Source organism: Elgaria multicarinata, chromosome 14 (assembly GCF_023053635.1).
Source record: "Elgaria multicarinata webbii isolate HBS135686 ecotype San Diego chromosome 14, rElgMul1.1.pri, whole genome shotgun sequence".
Taxonomy (NCBI): domain Eukaryota; kingdom Metazoa; phylum Chordata; class Lepidosauria; order Squamata; family Anguidae; genus Elgaria; species Elgaria multicarinata.
Window position 1 is genome coordinate 9,081,185 of NC_086184.1, and position 23,047 is coordinate 9,104,231.

At 37.5% G+C, this 23,047-nt stretch overlaps 1 protein-coding gene across 9 annotated transcripts in view; it reads right to left on the bottom strand.

Annotated features, from left to right (window-relative positions):
• CHD9 (chromodomain helicase DNA binding protein 9) overlaps window positions 1-23,047 on the bottom strand; it is a 71,240-nt gene that overhangs the window by 40,431 nt on the left and 7,762 nt on the right. For 5 of the 9 annotated variants that reach the window (XM_063141273.1, XM_063141271.1, XM_063141274.1 and 2 more), the window contains exons 2-5: window positions 22,865-22,937; window positions 20,813-20,904; window positions 14,311-15,901; window positions 2,685-3,022 (exon numbers count right to left, since the gene is read on the bottom strand). In XM_063141273.1, coding sequence (XP_062997343.1) covers window positions 2,685-3,022; window positions 14,311-15,738 — 1,766 coding nt within the window. In that variant the 5' untranslated portion in view covers window positions 15,739-15,901; window positions 20,813-20,904; window positions 22,865-22,937. Of the gene's footprint in view, window positions 1-2,684; window positions 3,023-5,164; window positions 5,444-5,521; window positions 5,965-14,310; window positions 15,902-20,812; window positions 20,905-22,864; window positions 22,938-23,047 lie in introns of those variants that run through there. The other 4 variants (XM_063141276.1, XM_063141275.1, XM_063141279.1 and 1 more) reach the window with 3 other exon arrangements.

A 23,047-nucleotide genomic window follows, 5' to 3' on the forward strand; every position in this document is an offset into this window, starting at 1 on the left:
TTCCCTAGTTGGGGGGTACCTGGTGAACCATCAAAACCCTGTGCTATTACACACAAAGGGGAGGGGGAAACACAACCTTCAAAAACCTCAATTGCACACACCCCAGACACTACTGTGATAGATGGCTTTAAGTGCTCTTAATATCACTATAGCACTAAAGTGCAGCTGTGAATTTCCCCCCATAGATATTGCTGTGACAGATGCCTTTAACTGGTCTCAATTGCACTTTTCCCCCCATAGACTCTATTGACATAGCCCACATAAGCTGTTGCCATTACACAGACAATGCCTGCGAAGGATAGAGTGATGGCAGTGATCTGAACCGCTCTTGCCATGCGACTCTAAAGGTGAACAAGTTAACTCACGGTGCCTGACAGGCAACATGATAACCCACAATGGATTAAATAACCCATTCTGCAGACTGTGGGTTATCAGAGCAGGCTATTTTGGCTAAATAAGCCATCGTGGTTTAAAAAAATACTTGGCAGGTGACACAATAACCCATAATGAGTTAAATAAACTACCCTGGTTTTTTTACCCCATCGAAGAATGTTCCAGGCAAAGGAAGCAATATAGTAGAAGACACAAAAGCAGAGTGGAAAGAAACAAATGTACTGGGATGTTCCACAAATGTTCTGTGGACATTCCACAACTGTTAAAAAGGTCTAGACTTTCACCATACCTAGACACCTGATCAGAAGCTGAAACCCACCATGACACACATGCCCTCTTTCCAAGAGTCTATGTATCATCCTTATTTTCATTTCTGGCATAAGTATTGAAGGAATTGCACCTTGCAGCACCATACAGAAGGGGTCCCAGGGAGATATCAAGCATCAACCCAGTTGATAAGCCACAGTAGTTAAGCATTTTGAGCTAAACATTATGGCTTAGCACATTGTGTGAACTATGAGTTAACGTGTGGTGTGAAACAAGGCTTTGCATGTTATGGGAACCATTCCTAATCATGTTGACTACATAACTACAGTTTAAACACACTCACTAACCATTTGCTGCAAAGGGGTTAGCGGCCAAACCATGGCGTAGCATGTTGTCTGAGCAGGCCCAGTAAAAGATTTGCATGAACAGTCACTCCAAGTTGTGCAAATAATACCAGGAAAAAGAAAGACCATTAAGTAAACCAAAGAGAAAATACTGTTTTGAAAAATACACCACCAATGCAGCAAAAAACCAAAACAAAAAAACAAAAAACCTACAAAGGGCCAATATATCTTTGGTATATTTTAGTGGTCTAGAAGGCAGATGTTATAGCAAGAGACAATATTTGTGTAAGGTAAATGATAGGAAATGTAGGAAGTGTTCATAAGCGCAAGCTATAACATGGAAGAAATACTTGCAAAATTATGCAATACCATAAATATTAAATAGGAGAAAGATTTAAGCCAATGTACTATATTATACTCTGGTTTTAACAAATGAATCCAAACATCGGTTAATAACAAATATTCAGGGGCAGTGTGGGACATATATTATATGCTCTATAATATATACAAAGTAAGCCAGCACCTCATTGTTTTTGCCTAAACCTGGGATATTGTGTATAAACAATTGGGACAAGCAACAAAAATTTGCAATACACCCTTCTCTTCTACAAGGATGGTCATGTTCAGGGTTCCAGCCAGCTTTTCCTTCCAAGCAGGGCCTCCCTCTCCTCCCCCACGATATTCAGTTTTCCTTTCCCAATTCTTGCTATACATTTTGTGGCTACTGAGCATACTCGGTTCTCATGGGGGTAGCTTTGTGGAGGTTCTCGCCTTAGGTGTTTATAAATATTGGTATTTCTGTAAGATTTAGGATTCCCCAAAGCATGTTACTACTACCCTATTTCTCAGTGGCCCATTTGGGCTATAATCCTGGGAACATTCACTAGCTCTGGCAGAAAGGGATAATCTAGAAGACATCTAGAAAGCAGAAGCAATTATAAAAATCTAAATATAATTCAGGTGTTGCTGTTGTTTTTTAAAAAAAAACACCTTTTGGTTGAAATTAAATAAATATTAAATTATTCCATGTGCTACTAAACAGGAATGTCCTAGAAAAAAATGCAGTGAAGATTTACTTTTATGTTTTCATATGGTATGTCCAAATTCTGTATCATTATTTGGAAGCTCATGAAATGGCAGCTTCACTATGGACTAAAGCTGCTAGGATTAGATGTGTCATCATTCTTTAGAAGGGGAAGAAAATCCCAACCAGAAAACCCATAGTTACTGCAAAATTTCACAAGACCTGGGATTTTGTTTTATACATGCTTCATTTACGAATGAATACAGCAAATGCTATATTCTCTCTCAAAATAAGGTTGAAGACTTGATTAGTACTAAAAGCCAGCAGCAAATGTGCCACTTATATTAGGATTCCAACACCTTTTGAGATAATTTAAGTGTCCTTGGAACATTTTGCATCCATGCGGTGCCATACAATGATACTGGAAAAATATAGGCAATAATATATTTTTTAGAATTTATCTTATTACGTCATGAACTCTTGAAAACAATTTCTCACTGTTAATATCTCAACTCTTCCAGATGTCCTTGGGCTACAATCTTATGCATGCTTTCTTGGATTCAAGTTCTACTGAAATCAAAGGGAGTTACCTCCACGTAGGCATAGTCAGTGTCAGGGTGTTAAGCTTTCATAAAACAGAATGTTAAACTACATACCCAATTTTTGCTCTCTCTTTAGTTTTGGAAGAAGAACCAGTTTTGGGCTTTTTGCTTTCTTTGTCTTTTGGTTTGGATTTAACTTTTCTGCCCTTCTTTTCTTCTCTTCCTTCCGCTGAAACACTTGGGAAGTTTTCTGGACTCATTACTCGTGGAATGTTTCTCTCCCCTCTCTCTTTTGCTTTTGCTATTGCCTCTGATATTATGCGATTAGCTTTTTCCTGCTTACTTTCAGATTCCACTTTTTTTTTCTGTTTCTTCTCAGACATAGACTTCACCTGGGTATTCTGCAACTTAGAATATGTCCCCGAACCATCTGTTTTCTTGGTGGAAGGAGGCTGCAAGAAAAAAAGTTAGGTTAATCATCTAAGGTAAATATATTGTTTGATATTGAAGATTTGCAGCACAAGCCTACACAGGTTTACCCAGCACTCCCAGTGTATTCAATGAGGATTACTACCAAGTATGCATGCATACGATTCCAGCCAAGCAGCACAATCCAAAATTTGTTTACTTAGAGGTAAAGCCACACTGTGTTCTATGGGGCTTAATTTTTAGTGCAGCCAGGCAGAGCAATCCTAACTGGGGTGGAGGTAGAGAATGAAATGGTGGATTATCCACCACTTCCATAGACATGCAGGCTCATACCTGCCAGGACAGGTGGGATTGTCTTACCATTTTTCTCTCTGGTCTTTAAAAAAAAAAAAGTTCACTCCCATTTCTTTAGTAAGGAAGGATAATATCTATGTCAGCTCCAGGTGAAGGGCCCAATCCCAGGTGAAGGGCCCAATCCTGGGGCCTCTCAGGAGAATGAAGAACTCAAATCGGAGTCTGCCATTCTCCCTACCCCTGGAATGCCCTGCTTCAGGTCCTACTGCTGGTGCTAATACAGCTCTCAGCAGATATATATCGGTGGAGTTTTGGTGGATGTATTGGGGTTGCCAAGGTAGACATGCCCCTGCCTTCACATTGGAGCAGGTGGAAGAACATTTCCATCCCAACCTAGCCCCCATATCTAGTCATCTAGTTATCCATACAGAATAAAGTTAGATATTTACAAGCAAGTGCATTTTTTTTTAATAAAAAAACCCCACACACTCTATCACAAATTAATAAGACACCAGCATAAAAAACATCATTTGGTAAAGCTATATTATTGAGGGGAAAAACCATCCAATAAACTTTTCTCCGTATTCTTCATGATAGCCAATATTTAGAAAAGTGAGGTATCTATCGTAGCTTTTAGCTATACCAAAATTACTAAATATTATGTCACTTTTTGCTTGTGCAATAAAAAGGCAGAAAAGGAAATATACATCTGAATGTTAAAAGTCAAAGATATTTAAAGTTGCCTTTTCTGATATTAAGATATGGCAGCTATGCTTTCATTGATATATATATATATATATATAAAAAAAGCAGTGCAAAGAGTGAAGTTTAAATTTCTAAATTAAATTCTAAAATTCTAAAAACTTTGATTCCAAATCTGAACATTCTCTCCCATAGAATTTTCATGATCTGAAATGTTTGCAGCCTTAGAAAGGAAGAAAAGAAGAAGAAAAGGGATGCATATACATGGCTCATTAGATTGGCATCTATGTTTGGGGAGGGGGGTCCAGTTTCCAGTCTTCAAGCACTAATGTGAGTGGGCCATAATATCACTCCTACTCCAACTGCATTTATCCACATTCTCCATTTTACTTTTTACCTCCTTATTCACTCCTGTATTTTCTTTTCTATTTTACTCTAGTTGTAAATGAATGTATATTACAGGCCTACTCATTCTACAATAAAATGTGCATAAAAATATCAGCATAACTTAAATGAGTTTTTATTTATACAACTGCTTATTGGTTATTCTCACTTCCTTTTCCCTTGTATTTTTAAATGTAATAAAATGTTTTCTTCATAACAGAAAAATTTTGTTTAAATTCAAGGAAACCAAATAATTATAAACAACCTCAGTGTACATTAAAAAGGTAGGTTTACTCTGCTTTATTAATCATGAATGTCTACAAAGCCAAAGATACAAAACCCATGTACTGACGAAACAACGACAGCAAATTTTACAGACTTACATAACATAAAAGTTAACGTCATAACATAATCTGTACATAAAGCATTGTTTTACAGTCAGACGCAAAATATTTAAGCAGAATTGGCTTTCACAGGAATGCTTTGCCTATTATACTAAAATGGTCTCAGTCGATTAGTTATAAAAAAAATACCCTTTGTTTAGAATTTCATGTATAACTGATCACAGGAAACTGTTAAACCGTTCCTTTGTTTGGTTGTTGTTTCCAAATGTACGCAGATTGAAATTCCTGATTCTAGCATAAACAATTATAGCAGCCTCTCTGCGATCTCATGGAGGACATTTTTTTAAAACGACAACAACAATATAAGGAACGGAAAGAATTTCCTATCCAAACAGACAAAAAAGAAAAGAAAAGCAGATAACAATTCTGTTATGTTCTCACCCATAAATGTGCCTCTGACTACAGCATGGGGAAAAGCCAGGTATTTCCAAACACATTTTCAGGCCAAATCCAGTTCGCTTCACTGGATACATTTTTCTATACGTGCCTCATCAAAGCTTAACAGCAGTGCTGCAGCACTAAGAAGAAAGCAGGGTTTATGATAGCTAAGTAAATGCCACCTCAAGGCCTGCAGGCTACAACAAATCATCAAGACTCGAGAAAACAGCAACAAGCTCAAGATGGCGATGCAGCACGACTCCCGTAGCAGCAGCCAGTAATAAGGAAGGTTATTCAATCCCATTAGCCTTTTAGCCCAAAGAACCCCTCCTCCTCCCACTCATTCAAGCTTTCACTTACCCTTCCTCTTGGCCTCTTCATTGAAGACATTTTTGGCATTAGACAAAGGCTTGCCCTCTGATTTTTCACCACCCGAGGTAGTGCTCAAGAGAAAAGCATTGAAAGAAGATTGCTAAATGGCCTATTTAGCAAGCCGAAAGCCAAGATAGACACAACCTTCCACAAATGCACATTGTGATTTATCAACATATTCCTTCCTTGACAAGCATGAGTCTCCTGTTTATCTACCGCACCAAAAACCGTCAACCTCCATGGAACGGCAGAATTTCAACAATAGCTGTAAGCAGGTAGCCAGATTCCAACAAAACACAGAAGAAATGAATGCACAAAGCATCAAAATGCATCAGCATGAATATTAGAGATGTCGTTAAAAATACTGACTCCTTCTGCGGAAGTAGGCCAGCAGATGGTGCTACCAGTTATTATTCCATTACACTCTGCAATTTAACCCTCAGTGGACTGTTCTTCCCTACATGTGGTATAGTGGTTAACTCTTATTCTTCCATCTCCTGCAGTATTTGAAATAATACTTGGGTATACAGTGTATAAAACACATCAAAGTCTAACTACTATTCATTTCGATGCATCTTTGGCACAGCTTATTATTACTAGGTTCATAGAACACAAATCTTTAAATCCAGAAGCTAAAGAGCTGCATAAGATTCTAAACCTAAATACTTGCTGTTACAAAATCTAGAATCTCACTTTTCTGATGTCAACACTTCCTTGATATTTTAGAAATGAACTACAGAAGTTCTGCACAGAAGGTATTTGCACTAGTCTTTAAAACTATGCATGACATATACTGTTTTGATCATCTCTCCATCTTTGTAATGCCTTTTTGGGACACGAAATGAATTAAAATAATTATCAAAAATGTAATGGTGTTGTTTTTAATATAATTGTGTGGAAGAGGGGAAATCAACCTTAGTTATTTATTTTAAAAGAAAAAATAGTCAGTAACTATGAAATAGATCACAGATTAAAAGTAAACTTTTTAAAATAAAATAAAACATCATTTCATGCATTCATCAACTTAGAAAAGCTTCCAATTTATTCATGCACAGCTTTACTCAAAATGAAGAAAACGTTTTGAAAATGCATATAGTATCAAAACAGGATTGGACTTCACCACTGGCACATAGAAAATGATTGGCTACCATGACCAGAATTTGTTTTCCAAACTTCTGATGGTTTTAAGAAACTACTAAGAACTTAAGAGGAGCCATGCTCGCTCAGATCAAGGGTCCATCTAGTTCACCATTCTGTTCACACAGTAGCCAACTTGCTGTTGCCTAGGGACCCACAAGCAGTATGTGAGTGCAATAGCACCCTCCCATCCATGTTCCCTGGGAACTGGTGTACATAGGCTTGCTGCCTCTGTTACTCAAGACAGCACATAGCTGTCAGGACTAGTAGTCATTGATGGCCTTCTGTAAATGGTCTTAGTTAGCATTTTATTACAAAAGCTGATCTTGGACATAAATACACCCAGGGATCAAACATCTTCAGACTGTAACAAATTTTCAAACCAGTATGTACACAAAATTACTAACAGTATGATCTTATACATGTCTACTGAAAAATAAGCCCCACTGAGTTCAGTGGGATTTACTCCTAGGTAAGTACGTATATAGGATTGCAGCCTAAGGGCACATCTACACCAAGCAAGATATTCCACTATGAAAGCAGTATTAAAACAGTATATAAAAGGTAGGAGCCACACTACTGCTTTATAGCAGTACTGAAGTGCACTGCAGGATTTATACTACAGCTTTATAGCAGTACTGAAGTGCACTGCAGGATTTATACTACTGCTTTATAGTGGTACTGAAGTGCACTGACAACTGTTGGAGGCCATGACACATCTACACCAAGCAGGATATAGCACTATGCAAGCGGCATGAAAGCAGTATATGGTCTGTGTAATGGGCCCCAACAGTTGTCAGTGCACTTCAATACCGCTATAAAGCAGTAGTGTGGCTCCTGCCTTTTATATACTGCTTTCATACTGCTTTCATAGTGGAATATCCTGCTTGGTGTAGATGAGCCCTAAGATTCTTTTGGATTTGAATGCTATTCATCAATGAGTACAATGCAGCTTCAGGCTTTCCTAGCCTATGCAATATTTTTTTAAAAAAGGATTCCATTGAAGTTTTTTGCTTAGTAATGGAGCAGAGACTGCTTTAACAGTCCTGGTTGATTATTTTCATTTGAAGCTCAACAGGATATCTCATTTAGATCCTTCTGGATCTATCAGATGCTTTTTGTACAGAAGATAAAAACATCCTGTGGCTCCAACAATGCAATTATAATCGATCCAAAGGGAGAGGCAGGTAAGAAATAATAATAATAATAATAATAATAATAATAATAATAATAATAATAGTTTGTTCTTGTGGCTCCATTTGACACTCCTACTATTTCACATCTGTATTAAGTAATGTGGACTTGATGCTATTATCTTTTATCAGTGTCCTATTGTGTCTTCGTGTGTGGTATGATTTTAAGTGATAATTGTAATGTAATGCAATTTTTAATAGTTTTAATAGATGCTATCCTTAAATTTTCCCGCTGATGAAACTATTTCCGTAAACACAAATGGTGGGGATAATTCTTGTCCTAATGCACACCTTCAAAATCTGATCCAGAAAGTTGTAGAACTATCCAAAGCAGATTTTTGTTGGGGGTGGGGTGGGGTGGAGAGAAAGTCCCTTACACAAATACACTTCTACCAGTGTAATGTTGAATTTCACCCAATACACTGTTTTGGATTATAAATTGCATCATGTTTTGACTAGGTATCAGGTTACATAATGATAGTTAACTAATACCTCCATATTCAGAAGCAGTAGTATTCAAGCAAGTTATTGGTTTATCTGAAGGATCAGTTTGAAGTATGCTAACAACAAGCAACTCAATTATTCTTTTACACCACATCTACAAGTGGCGACCAAAATCTGGACCACAATCTGGTGGCTGTGGAATGAGGCAGAATAAAGATTTGCAATGATTGTCAATACTTTTGTAAGCCCTATCATTGACTAGCATAATGCAATTTCCATGGAGTTGTTCCTGAAAAGTGTCCAGAACTGCAGCTGCCCATCTTTTAACTGGGATGAGGTGCCATAGACATAACACCTACTTAAAGATAATTTAACTATAATTTAAAAAATGGTTTTTAAACTTGGTATGCCTTCACAAGGTTTTCTCCCATAAAATCCCACCTAACTATAAGATCATTATTATTTATTTCTCATGGAAGAGAGGCTCTGCTCCAGCTGTCAATTTCCCACAAAGTCCAACAGCTGGGAGCAATGAGATGGGATGGCACTGCTGGCTTTTAAGATAGCTATTTTGCTATCTTTTAGTGGAATAATTGGCTCAATTTGTGATCTCCTGGAGAGACGCTGCCAGTCAGTGTCGACAACACTGTCAGAAGGTCTGACTCAGTATAAGGCATCTTCCTATGTTCCTATAGGCCCAAATTGTTTTCCCATTTTGTCCAGTTAACTAATTATTAATGAAGTTCATCTCTATCTCTATTTACAATTTATCTTTACTTTCATTTAACTTTGTTCGCTTTAAGAAGTAGTGGATCCTATCCACATAACATACTGAATGTCCAAAACTAAATTTAAAGAACAGTTGCTATGATGTACTACTCAGAATATGTTCACAATCTAAAACTAAAGCAGTAGCATAATGAAGGTATACAACAAAACTAATACATGATATATTTGTGTAATAGTGATACTGTCAAATCCAGAGCTACCCATTGCTTCATTGTCCACACAGAGCCTTGTGTTAGCAAGGATTTCACATAGACAGAGCATCACCGGGATATGGAAGTGAAAGCCTCCAATCATGTAGAACTCCCGGTGTTCATCAAAGCCCTACCACACTCATACCAGAATAACTATGTGAGGGCGATCATGCCCTTGCTTACACTGGATGGATTTCCTAGAAGAAAATTCAGCCAATTTGGCAGTATTTATTAGCAAAAAACAATGCACCTTCACAATATCTTACAGCAACAAATCATCTACATCAAATATAAGATCATGAAGGTGGTAGATGTCTAAGAGTGGACATAGTTCATTTAGTGCTATGAAAGATAGAATAGTATAGCAACCAAATGCAAAGGAATGAACTGTTGTGCAGACAATTTATGAATCCAATAGAAGTATTGAAGTCATAATGCATTTCAATTAAAAGGTCTCAAGAATGAAAAAATGTGTTCTGCAAAGCTTATAGTGTCCTTTACACAAGTTCACTTAACACAGGGGTGAGCAACATGTGGCCCACCAGATGTTTTGGCTTACAACTCCCAACAGCCCTAGCCAGCACAGCCAATGGTGTGGACTGATCTTAGCTGTAGACCAAAACATCTGGAAGGCCACAAGTTGCCCATCCCTGATTTAACACTATCTGAACTGACCAAATCACATAATCATAGCAAATCTTGATTAACTTCACTTATTCCAAAGAAATTCTAATATTTCACAGATTGCTCTGTACATTTCAGTATAATTACATACATATGCAGCTTAATTATATGTAATTATATGTAGAAGTAATTTCTACTGAATATAATGGAATTTACTTGAATGTGTTTAGGATCACATCCATAGCTTTTTTTCTTATTGGCTCTTTCAACTAATTTTGGAAGAAATGTTATATGGAAACATTAAGTCATATATACATTCTAGACCTTCACACAATGCAAGGTAAAAAACCCCCCGAACAACTCAAAAAATGTTAACAGGCAAACCAGTCAAGAATCAGTGCTACTTTGTTGAATAACAGACAGATGATTGTGAATTGGTTTGAATGTCAAAATAAGCCATGGTTTATCATTATGGGAGTGAGCTGCTTTAAGCCTTGGGTTCACATGCACTTCCTTCCTTTCCCCTCCCCCAGAATCACTACAGCTTGTCATTTCATCCGAACCTGAAAAACTACAATTAATCTTAAAAATCGTTTATTTGACAGAAGCCAACTTCACAACTGTGCACAACTGCAGTTAATCAGAAATGGAAGAGAAAGCTGCAGCCACACCAGAGGGGCGAGAATATAAGCCCAGAGTTCATTGCTACTTGCTCCCATCATGGCATCCAGGGCCGGGCAAAGCTGGTAATAGGCCCCAGCCAGATAGGAAATGTAGGCCCCATTTCAAACTGCTCATTAAGTATTTTTAATCAGTTCTAAATACAGAATGATTTATTAAAAAGGTAATGGCAAGCACTTTTATTCAAGATGTATATAAGACATCACTTCTTCACATTCAGAAATGCTTTACGTGCTTTTCTTTGGGCAAATTCATCAACAGAAAAATCAAGCAACTTTGCCCAGGGGGACTCGAAGTAGGACCCCTCAAAATCATAGGCCCATGCCAACTGGTCCCACTGCCCCCCCCCTGCCCAGCCCTGATGACATTTGATCCCATAAGACATCTGTCTAGATATTGGAATATCTTTTATATCTGTCTGTTTCAGGATATTACTCTTCAATTATTTTAAATCTTAAACTCTGTAAAATATTTGAGTGCAGTGTTTAGTAACTTCTAGCTGCTTAGTCTGCGTTTGATTTCACCACATGCACATTATATACTGCAGTGATCTATAAATTCCACCCTATTTCTCTCCCCTCCCCAACAGCTTCCTGAAATCCACTTCCTGTTTGTCCTCTGTCTTAAGTATGCACACAGGAGGCCAATAGCATGAAAGCTACCTTTAACAACTCTGCTTTCTGTTACTTAGTTTCTTGGCAGCCTGCTAGGAAGCCTCTGCAGTACAGTACAGTACACCAAGTAACAGCTAGCATCATATTTCATTGCTGGCTGCCATTCCATGCAAATCCAGGACAGAGAGGCTTTTTGCTAACAAAGAATTGACAGGAGATACAACAAACAAGCCTTGGAGATTATCTTTGGACTTCAGAAGTTCTGTATTAATAAAAATGCATATCAACATTTTTGCAATAATAACGGCTGACTTCTTGTATGCTACAGACTACGTTTTAGAAAGGAGTCCATGGCCCATGTAACAGAAGTGTTTTAAAAGAACATTAATGGGGGGGGGGGAATTGCCATCTGTTTACTTTTAAATTTGTGCATACTATTATAGATCCAGGATTTAAATTGTGCCTGCTGAAATGTAAAGCATCACTGTTTTTAAAAATGGCAAAAGTACATGGTGCCATGAAATTATTTCTTTTTATAGGTTTTAAAATGTATATGTTTTAAATTTTGTAAGGCCGCCTTGAGACCTAGTATTGGGCAAATTATTATTATTACTCTCAATAATAAAAGAGGACAAGCTAAAATGTCACTGATTTCCTTATATATTTAGCACTGACACTAACAAGAAAAAGGAATTATTTAGTTTGGCAAGCTGTATCTAAATGTTGGCTTTAAAAAACTATAGATTTTAAAATATTGTTCGTGATTCAGAATGTTAAGAGACACCTATTAACCATCATAGCTCCCATCAACTTTCTTCATAACGTCTCATTTCCACATGCATGCCACTTTATAGTGTTCATAGATGCTTCCACATATGTAACACATCTTGTTTAATGTTTCATCAGGTTTTTATAACACATTGAAATCGAGTCTCTAGCAGGATCAAGACAGTAGCATTTCAAGCAATAGCACTGTCACCACCTTTGCATGTGTCACATACAGTGACAAACAATCTATATACATTCTAAAGCTTTCTCTGGGGAAACTGTTCCTGTTTCCTTCCTACGTTAACAGGTAGAATTACTAAAAGACACCTTTGTGACAAAGGTAACAATTCACCTGGTCACCAGTGAGAGGTAAGACTTGCTTTTGGAAGATATAATATTCTGAGGCCCTTTTCTGGGTTCTTTGCCAAATAAGGTGGGTGGCTATGGGAGAAGAGGGATTTTCAGTGGGGGCACTGAAATAGGCTCACCTGGAGTCCACACTGCAATACTTTCAGCACCAGGTGAAATTTTATATAGCTTTTGAATTTTTTTATAGTTTTAAAATTTGTCCTAGTGTTCCTATAAGATTTGTTGCATTATTTTATCCTCTGCTGCAGATTTTATGCTGCATTTGATTTTATGATTAGTATTTTTTTTTGTATGTAATTGCTTTAACTTTACTGTAAGACATCCAGAGAACATGTGTTATTGGGGCATATAAAACTTGAAAGGTAAGTAAGTAGATAAATAAGAGTTAACTTTTATCCCTTTCAGGCTATCAATAACCAACATAGATGGGAATAAGCAGGCAGGAAAACTTTTAAGGACTTAAGCTGCTACAACCCCTTTAATCATGGATTTAAATAGAAGATTTGGATAGTCAGCATTGGTAATTAGTGCATACATACAACTTCAGATCTTATAAAATATTTTCTTGTGCAGGCTTTCAGACATTCACTCATCTTTCATATTAGACACTTACATATTAATCATTGCAACCTTAAAGACTTCATGATTCAAGAGCACAGAGTCCCCCCTGCCAAATCTAACTGCTGTGCAGTTAACCACTGTTAAGCAATTGGGAGTATTGCTTACCATCTACACCTGCTGTCTCAGAAAAAGATGAACATCCTCCTAGGACCAAGATTTCCTGCTTCATATTTCAAGAAAAGGGATTCTATACAGTAGCTCAATAGAAAATAGTCACGTTTTATATAAAGAATAAATATATCCAAGCTGTAAACTAAGACAATCTATTAACGGTTCATATAAAAAGTGCAAAAAGGACTCCTTTTTTAACAGAAAGTTTATGCCGAAATTGTAAACATGATTGACAGTCAATAGAAATAAATTACAACTTACACCAAACTGTTCTGAAAATATTAGCTATTCAGCAAAATGTATTAAAATGCTAAAGACAATGAGAAAAATGGATAATCAGGAAGCCAGCATTTCCATCAAAAGTATTACTGACTTTTGTTGCATTTGTTTTATGTATTTTGATTAAGACACTGAACTATTTCAACTGTTTACGACAGATAGCTCTAAATAAAGACTTCATGACAGCAAGGTTGCTGGGCAAAAGGCGGGATACAAATAAATATAAATATAATAATAATAATAATAATAATAATAATAATAATAATAATAATGTATAGCTAAAATACCTAAAGGTTGTTATAAAACCCTTGAAGGTGCTTTATAACTTCAACACATATGAAATAAGGAAATTCTAATACTTAAGTCAGCATACTAAAGCTTAACTTTTTAACTTTTGTAAACCGCCCAGAGAGCTACGGCTATGGGATGGTATATAAATGAAATAAATAAATAAATAACTCTCAATATTTTTTGATGTATGTTTTTTTTCTTCCAGTTTACACCAGAAAACTCAACAGTTGGTAGAACTGAAAGCACAAATACAAACAGCAGTCTGCCAAGTCACACAGATCAAACTAAAAATGTGTGTTCAATTTTTGCAGAATACAGAAAATTGCTGTTTGTTTTTCAAATGGACATGGTGAAATATTTAGAGTTGGATTTATAGTGCTGAGTATTACATATTCCATCTCAAATAGCTAAAAAGTTATCCAAACTCTCCCTAACCCTTTCCCCTATATAAATAAATAAATAAATAAATAATCTCTCTCTCGCTTTCGCTCTCAGACACACACACACACACACAAACACACTTTAGGCTGGGGGTTCTTCTCACAAAGGAAATATAACTTTTTGCCCTTAAATTGGTTGACCTACTCATTACTTTTGAGTAATGGCAAACTAAAGAATGAACTATTTGTAGAATAGTAAAATCCTCCCAGAAAAGCATTACATACCTGCCCTTGAGCATTTATACGCTTTCGCTCTTGCAAACGTTGATTAGAACCAGAAGGATACCAGGGATGATTGCAATTTTGAGATTGAGTCCGAGCAAGTTGAGAGGACTGTGTTACTTGTGGTACAACATGATGTTCTAGCTGATGTTCTAACTCATTACTTGAGCTGTCCTGAACAAATGCAGATTCATCGAACTGGGGAAGGAGATCTTCTTGAAGGAGAGCTTCAGGATCAAGTCCTGTAAATGATTCAGCTTGAGACTCAACTTGATGAAGCAAGTTCTCATCCAAAGAAGAAAAACCATTGCCTTCTGTAGGATCACTGAAATGGCTCAACTGAGGACCAGAGCCAACAGGAGTAGAAAAGTTCACCACAGATAGTTTTGAACTACTGAAGTTGCCCTGAGGATGTGCTGAATGCAATATATGGAAATTATTTGAATTCAAAGATGTACTTGAATTAAGGATGTTATCTGCATTTTCCTGTTTGGTCCCTCTTCGTGGTGCAAAGGTGTCGCTCCCAGGAAAATCAGACAGAGGATAAGTTTGTTGACTAACTGAAAGAGCCGTAGAAGATTGCAGAAGATTGGTAGGAGAGATGTGGTTATTAGAGTAGGAAAAAGGAGGAGAAAACTGTGCATTAACAACAGAGCATGGTGTTATAGTAGGAGAATGTCCATCAAAGTTTCCTTCTTGATTCCCACAAAAGTGGGGTGAGTCACTTGCAGTCTGAGAAAATGACTGAACAGATATAGACTGTTGTGAGTTTGATAAATTAGCAGCTTGAGATGGATGAGGAACACTGTTTCTATGCGGAACTGATGTATTAACCTCTTTGAAGTTTTCCGACTGATTATGAGTGTCTTCTCCTGTAGTAATGCCATTTCTGTTTTGCTGTGACTGCAATGAGGCACACGGATGGTGCTGTTCGCTGGCCTGAAATAAGGCAAAATCATGGTGTGCTACAAAGCTTTTATTTTGCTGCATAGGCTGTGAACGTCCATGGTGAAAAGGGGACCCATTCTGATTAGAAACACTGCTAGAAGTTTGGTGTCCCCACATTGGGCTTCCATCTGCCACGTCAGGAAACATCCCATTGGTTTGGCTTTGGGGATGAATGGGAGAGCAATTGAACTCAGAGTGCGGTGATAAAACATTTTCAGCTGGACTGCTGAAGGATTGATTTACTTGAAGTTTCAGTGAATCATACTGATTTAGTTGTTCAAATTCATTCATCTTTTGTTGAGTTTGTGTTTCTTGCACATGGTTTAATGAGTCGATGTGAAGAGGCTCAAACTCTGCACCCAAGTTCAATTCATCAACGAGTGAAACTGGTCCAGTTTGTACAAAGGCATCATCTGACAAACCTTCTAAGGTATCACTAAAGAGGTTGGCATCATCGAAAAAGTCCATCATAGGATCTGTCATCTTGATATATCTGTGCTACTTTGACACTACTCCAAATGGAGTCAGCTAGCCTCTAGGCAGCACACAGCAACTGACAATTTGCAGTGGTTAACAACTTATCTAAGCCATGTTGACATCCACTAGCACTTTTGAAGAAATAATGTCTTGAAGTGTTTAAAATATCCTAGGCAAGAAGGAAAAAAGCAATTAAGCAGTTACTTTAAAGTATTAATGTATGGAATATCTTTTTAATCACCCCCATCATCAACCATACTCCATTTTTATCTCCTATCACATGATACTTAAATATAGAAGGGTGGATTGATTTAAATCAAAGTGATTTAAATCAAGCTTCCAACTTTCTAAATGATATATTTCCTGAACAAGCATGCATATTACCTGGTTGCTATAATAATAATTGATATTTATATACTCACAAACACACATACACCAATATACAAATATAGATATATGTAGATGCATGCGTATGCATGTGTGTGTATGTACACGCAAATAAATAGATATAGACTGATACTGGCACGCGCACACACACACACACTTAACTATTCAGGAATATAATCCAAAATCTTTGGTTATGCAGCCCTCATGCTTTCTGCACTACAGCATTTATATCTGATTAGAAATTAAGCATTTCTATTTGGCTGTAAATGTTCGCATGTAAGGACACTAAGCAAGATCACTTATTTGAAGATTCAATGCCCAGAACATTTCAGAAGCATAGGCTGGTAATTGTTCCATGACGTGGAAAATAAGTGTCTCTACTCTGTGGTTGAAAAAGCAATAAGTATTCACAGTCTGCATAATAATACATTCAGTTAATGACCAATGGAGTCATATTTGTAATACATGACTTTAGTGTTTTGCCCCGTTGATTCTTTTACACAAAGCAGACTTAACGTAGTATCCATTAGGGGCGTGCATGTGCCAACAGCCTCACTGGGCTCCAGACTGTGAATAGCCAGCCCCGCTGAAGCCAGGTCCACACACCGGGGCCACATCCATAGCATTTCTGGGGGGTAGCCCCAATGCAAACAAAAATCCAGAAACTAGCATTTTCATTCATGTCAGGGCTTGCCCCTGGAAGCACTATATTGTGGTTGTGTCTGGACCTGGGCTAGCTAGGCTGGCTGTGTGCACACAGGCCCCTACTGGATACTACCCATTAACTCAATGTGTTTGACAGAGAATTTAAGAGATTGTAAGTGTAGATTCTGATACATTTGTATTGTATTTAGATATTTTAAAAGGAGATTTAATATATTTATGACAATTTTAAAAAGTTTTTAGAAATATCATTTTTATTCACCTTGGTTTCTTGGAGCATAGAAAAGTTGACAGTGATTTTTGTGAAATCTGCAGTGCCACTTATCATATAAAGGGCTTCTAAAAGTTTTTTTTTTTAAATGACTGCAATCTACAAATTACTCTGGAGTACTTCCATTAATCTGAACAGGACCACTCTAAAATAGACGGGCTGTAAATTGCAGCAATTTGGTAGCCTTACATCGGGTTTCAACAAAAATGTAAGCAATGTAAGTTGAATTAATAAAATACAATGACTATCTGTTGATTTTTCCTTAGTATACTTTGTGGCTTCATTTAGATTTGTAACCTGCCGTATCCCATGGGCTCAGTACGTCGTATAATAATGCAACACCAATCCTAACTCAAAAGGTTCATGCTTTAAGATGCCAGCCTTTCAGAAATTTGTTGGGGGTTTTGGCCTACACCCAGACACGGAGATGGAAATTTTGTCAGAGGGACTAAAACCATTATCTGGAAAAATGGAATTTATTTGTAATGAACTGAAACTAAAAGATAATGTAGATCAATATTTGCTTTTTACAATGCTGTGGTTTCACTTGTCAAAGTTACAACTCTGGTTTGCTCTTAATATGAGTGGGCTTTTTAATTATAGTTTAATCCCTACCAAGTTGCTGAAGTTTCAAGCAGATTTATACATATATCTTGAAAACTTAGCATGTTCATCCACTTGCATTCCAAGTATGTGTAATCAGTTAAAATGTAACTCAACATTTTTGAGGAAACGTTTCCATGTTAAGTAGATACGATGTTAATGTGTCCATTATACAGTTCTCAGCGAATGGCCCTTGACTTCAGTACTATCATTCAAGACATTTCAGTTAACCATATGTAAAAAAAGAAAGTAATTTATATCTGATCAGCAAGTGCAAGTCAATCTAGGAACATCAAGCCAACAGAAGCTACTGCCTTTTTGAACTGTTACCTCACTTACTTTGTATACATTTAAACGAAAAACATAACTGAAAGACTGGTTTGTTTGTTTTGGCATTTCATTTCCATCTGAGGTCAGTTTTTGAATTTTTTTCTGTCTACCTGTCAACCGGACAACACTTTATGCATCTGATGAAGTGGACTTTAATCCATGAAAAATCATGGCAAAATAACCTTGCTAGTCTTTAAGGTGCCACAAGATGATGTTTTTGCTGCAACAGTCTGACTACCCCTCCAGAAATTGTTCCAATGGAAGTTGCATCTCTTAACACATAGCAAGCCAGTTGCCTACTACACCTATTGTATATCAGTTAGGGATGTGCATTGGATTTGGCTAAATCCCAAACTGAATTAAGCAGATTAGACATTATTCCAAAGATCCTCTGAATTGCTTTGAAGTGGATCTGGGTCCTTCTACGGCTTTGTGAGCAATCTGGGGGGGATGCAGAGATACAGACAGCGGGTTCTTCTAGACAATACTTTTACTATGCAATGGCCCTGCCTCATTCACAGCATTTTATGGAAGATCAAGATGACAACATCTTCCATTTATAGTCCTCCTATGTTTTCCTACCTCTTCTTTAGTCTTTTTTCTTATCACCCCACAAAAAATCTGTTAAGGATAAAAAGTTGGAATAGCTGCAAAATGCCTTTTGAATGTTAGCACCAGGGGCTCTACATCTGGGAGCACCCAGTTGTCTTCAACAATTGATACATTTCCCCCAAAACTCTCCAAACAAGGAAAACATCGGGGGGGGGGGGTTGTAATTCTGTGATTGATAGCTCTAGCTTTCATCTAGGAGAACACTTTACGAGAGCGCTCCTTTTTATTTCCAAACATAATGCTTTCAGAAAGGCTCTAGAAGGAACATATCAGAGGCAGCTCCTGAGCTTTTACTGCATTCCGTGCAGGAGCATAGCTGGGATGTGTGAAGAACTATCTTGTTTTAAGGTAAAACCCAGTGATGAGCTAGGGTTTCATTGTGCACTACTCTAACACTGTGTGTATGTGTGTTTGTATATGTGTAACACAGTTACAGAATGAACACAGCAAATTGCCTATAAAAGTGGAAAATGGTATCCATTTGTTTTTTTTAAAAAACCCACACTTTAAAGGTTTTCCTTGCACTACACAGCGTCCACAGCCTCTACAGTGTACACTTCCATATATATTTTCATAAAGAGCCATCCATCCACTCCATTAACAAGGAAGTACTTAAAAGTTTCTGTGACTTTGGTTCTATCACTGAGCAGAAAACAAAAAAGAAACAAAATCCTAAAACGACTTTTCATTCAACCACGCCTCTCTAAATCCTCCTAAATCCATTAGAAATTGTGCAGCTTTTCTACTCTGGAGTATACAATTTCTATAGAAAAACACAGTGGAAGAAAGCTAATCTCTTTTGGCACACACCCTAACTTTAAAGGTATCTAGCACAAAACCCCTTAACCTACAGTTCTAAATCTTTTTCTTCCTTAGGTCAACCCTATGATATTTGTCATTTATCACACAGATTGCCCCATAACATTCCTGAGGGTGTGGAGGAGGAAGTAAATCCCTTTTTGGAAAAAAAAACACCAAACTGAACAGGTTGCTCTTGCACAAATACTCCTGCACTTATATGGCAGGCTTCATTCCCTCAAAAAATGCTACAACTATGGTTGCTTTTTTCAAACAAAATTTTAGCTGTTATTGATTTGCATAGCTAGTCAATGGGGAGGCATGAAGTTTCAGATTTCCAAAGAAAAATTCTGATTCATTCTACAGTCAAATTGGGCTGCTTCCAATTTCACCAAATTTGAATCTTGTGATCCTACTATCAATACAGATTTATTATTGCCTGAAAGTAATACAACTCCTGGTTGCAAAAATGTGGAAGAACAAAAGCGCTCCTAGCAATATAGATCAATGTTAACAGTAGTTCACTATGAACATTAAAATCCCCAAGTCACAAGTATTTATACAACAGGTCCAGATTGGACACTTCACTCAAAAGATTAAATCATGTCCAACAAACTAATCTACGTGTTCAACAAACTAATCCATAAAATCCAACAACAAAAAATATATCAATGTCATCTAGTCCAGTACTCTTCCCTAGAATTTCAAGCTGCTTTACATTTCAGCCTATAAAAGTACATGTTATAATCCTGGACTTCTTAAGTTAAATTAAAATTTGATTGAAATCAATGGCATTACTTCAGGTGGAACTCCAATGAGCTCAGGGTGGAATTTCTGGAAGCTCAGTGGAGTTCAGAGGCCACTCTTTTTCACTGCAGCCCTTGTGGACAATTGGGTACCCCCTGGAATAGCCTCTGATGCAGTGTGAAGAGCTGCATTTAGAAGGAAAAAATTGAGAAGTGTGTAAAAATGTAAAAAAAACTGCCCGAGCATATGCACTGGGTTTTTAAAATCCTGGCCACACTATTGAAGAACATAGTTTTAAAAAGACATTATCCACAAGTTGTTTAGTTCACTCCTTGCAGGAATCCTAGGTGAACTACACTCCATGTAGGGATCAGATACGACATCAACTCCTACTCTAGCAAAGCAAAAAGCATGATTTCTCTGAAGAAAAGTGAAGGGGTCAGGAACACTGATTACCCCGTTCCATGGAATCTTATATGCAGTGATTATAAGTCAATCACATGGTAGAAAATTGATAATTTGAATCCACCCAAATTTAGACAACAAAGTTATATGGCAGATGCACATAAAATTAGACAAAATTGTATAAAATACTTAGTGGTAAGATAAATTAGAATTTGATATTACATTTGATGAATAGACACAACCAAGCAAAAGGAGCATTCTTACCCATCAATATATAGCACATTCCCGTTGCAAATGTTTTACATAATCCTGGGAAATAGTTGGTCCCTGATAGATAGTTCATTAGCTTTAGGTATCTGAAAGACAAATTATAGTTTTGGAGACAAACCACCAATTCTCAAAATAATTGCCTACTACACAATTTTGCCTTTAATTGCTTTCAAATACCATGCATTTGCTCAGGAATGCTATATGAATTATGTCAGAGTCTAAAAGAAAAAAAAAATCCGGATACCCAAACTAGACATCACACATTTCTGCAAGTATAAAGTGTAACTGTCAGCGAAATGACACTCCGATCCAAAATATTTGTACTAGTGTATATCATCATGTTCTATCATATGGCATTGGTAGAACAGCTATATTTCAGTCTCATTCAGAGCACATGTGCTGTCACTGCAAATCTTAAATAACCCTAGAAAATACCTAAAACAATCTTAATTAAACAAGGCAAATGTGCTTCTTAAAAAATCTATACTTGAGCAGACTTAACCAAGATTTGTATTTTTAAAAAAAATCAGGAAGGGTTATGAGATTGAGAATGCCCTTGGGGTTTGTGCACTTCGTCTTCCTCACATAAAAGCTTTAAAACCAGGATTTGAAACTGGTACCATGCTAAGTATAGCATATGCAATACCCCACTACAACATATTGCTACACCATAGTTAATGCTGAAAAGGGATGTGTATGTTGTGAGGTGGGGAGGAGAATCCAAGCAAAAGTACAGAGAGTTATCTGCACTAGGTCTTTAAAGTATCTTTCTCAAAGTTTTCTCTGCGCAGCTACCGCGGCTATTCTTGCAGCGTAGCTTTTCACATTTCAGTTCTGAACGTATTGGATGAGATCCAAAAGTGCCTTGTGTTCATGCACGCTGCCCATCTCACAATTCTGCAGATTCCACTCCCCAGCCTTCCCCCACCCCGGTACAGTCTCAAAGGGTTCTCCCAACCCTCAAGAGAAGATTCTCAGCAGTTACAGGTGGCTACATTGGGCAAGAGGGAAGTTGAAAGCCCCACTGTGAGACCAGGTTAACACTCAAACTTCTCTAGATCCACCCTTTCTTTTAAGCCCTAGCTTTGCTTATAATAGAGATTAATCCTATGTCTCTAGACAACATCTGGAGGTCATAGGATTGTTCCATTTCCTGGCTATGAGGTCAGAGACAGGGTTCTGATGCTAGAGCCAGAAAGCAACACTCCCCACCCCCTCCTCCTCATAGCTGGCGTGGAGAGAAACACACCAATTACCTCTCTGAGCTCGGGAAAAAGAGTGCAGAAATGGGGGAAAGGGGTGTTCCTGGGGTCGGGGAGGGGAGGAGACTGGGGCAGCAGTCATATGACAAAACCTATGGCTGCCCCAGGCTTCTTCTTTCCCCCTCCCCAAAGCCTCTGCTAGATGAGTGAAAACATGCCTCTCACTCTGTATAGGATACTCGTAAGCCTCCAAGTTCGGAGGCTTAAGAGTACCAGGGCAGATCACATAGGACTGCAAACTTAGGAGACAAGCGTAACCCAGTTCAGCAAGGCCCTGTACAGTAGGAATTTGTTATGTTCTCCAGACTTTCTGTTTCTGTCTCCATCAGATCATTTTCAGAAGTTAGAGGGGAATATCTCAGGATGTGTACCAGGGACTCTTTCAGTCATCAAGTAAGAGCAATCATTTTCATCAGCAAGGTTCACAAACAAAACTAACGTATATATGTGTATATTTCATATAAAGTATCTCTATGTTTTGTCAGAGATAAACTGTTAAAAATCTGCCCAATTCCTACAAGCCTCTGCTGTTGTGAGACACTATTAGGTCAATGCTTGGAGGGACCCAAAGACAAATAAGTCTTCTCAGTAATTAAGGGTGCAATCCTATACATGTTTAGATAGAAAAAAGGCATTGTTGGTTAGGGAATGCTGGAAGTTATAGGCCTTTATTTCTCTCTAAACATACATAGGATTGTGCCTTTAGGCATCTTACATCAATTATTCTAAGATGACAGATAAACACATTATAGCTTCAGAACAATCATCTTAACAGAAAACTTACCATTTGGTACAACAACTGGTTGCCTTATGTCGGATGCACTCTTGTCACATTGCTGTCAATCAAAAATACTTCCCTGTAGCAATATTGTCAGCAGGAGTAAGAAAAGAAAAGATACATTAAGGTTAGGACAGAGCCATCACATAACTAGTTTCGGATACAAAACAAGCTAATGGGTGCTGGTAT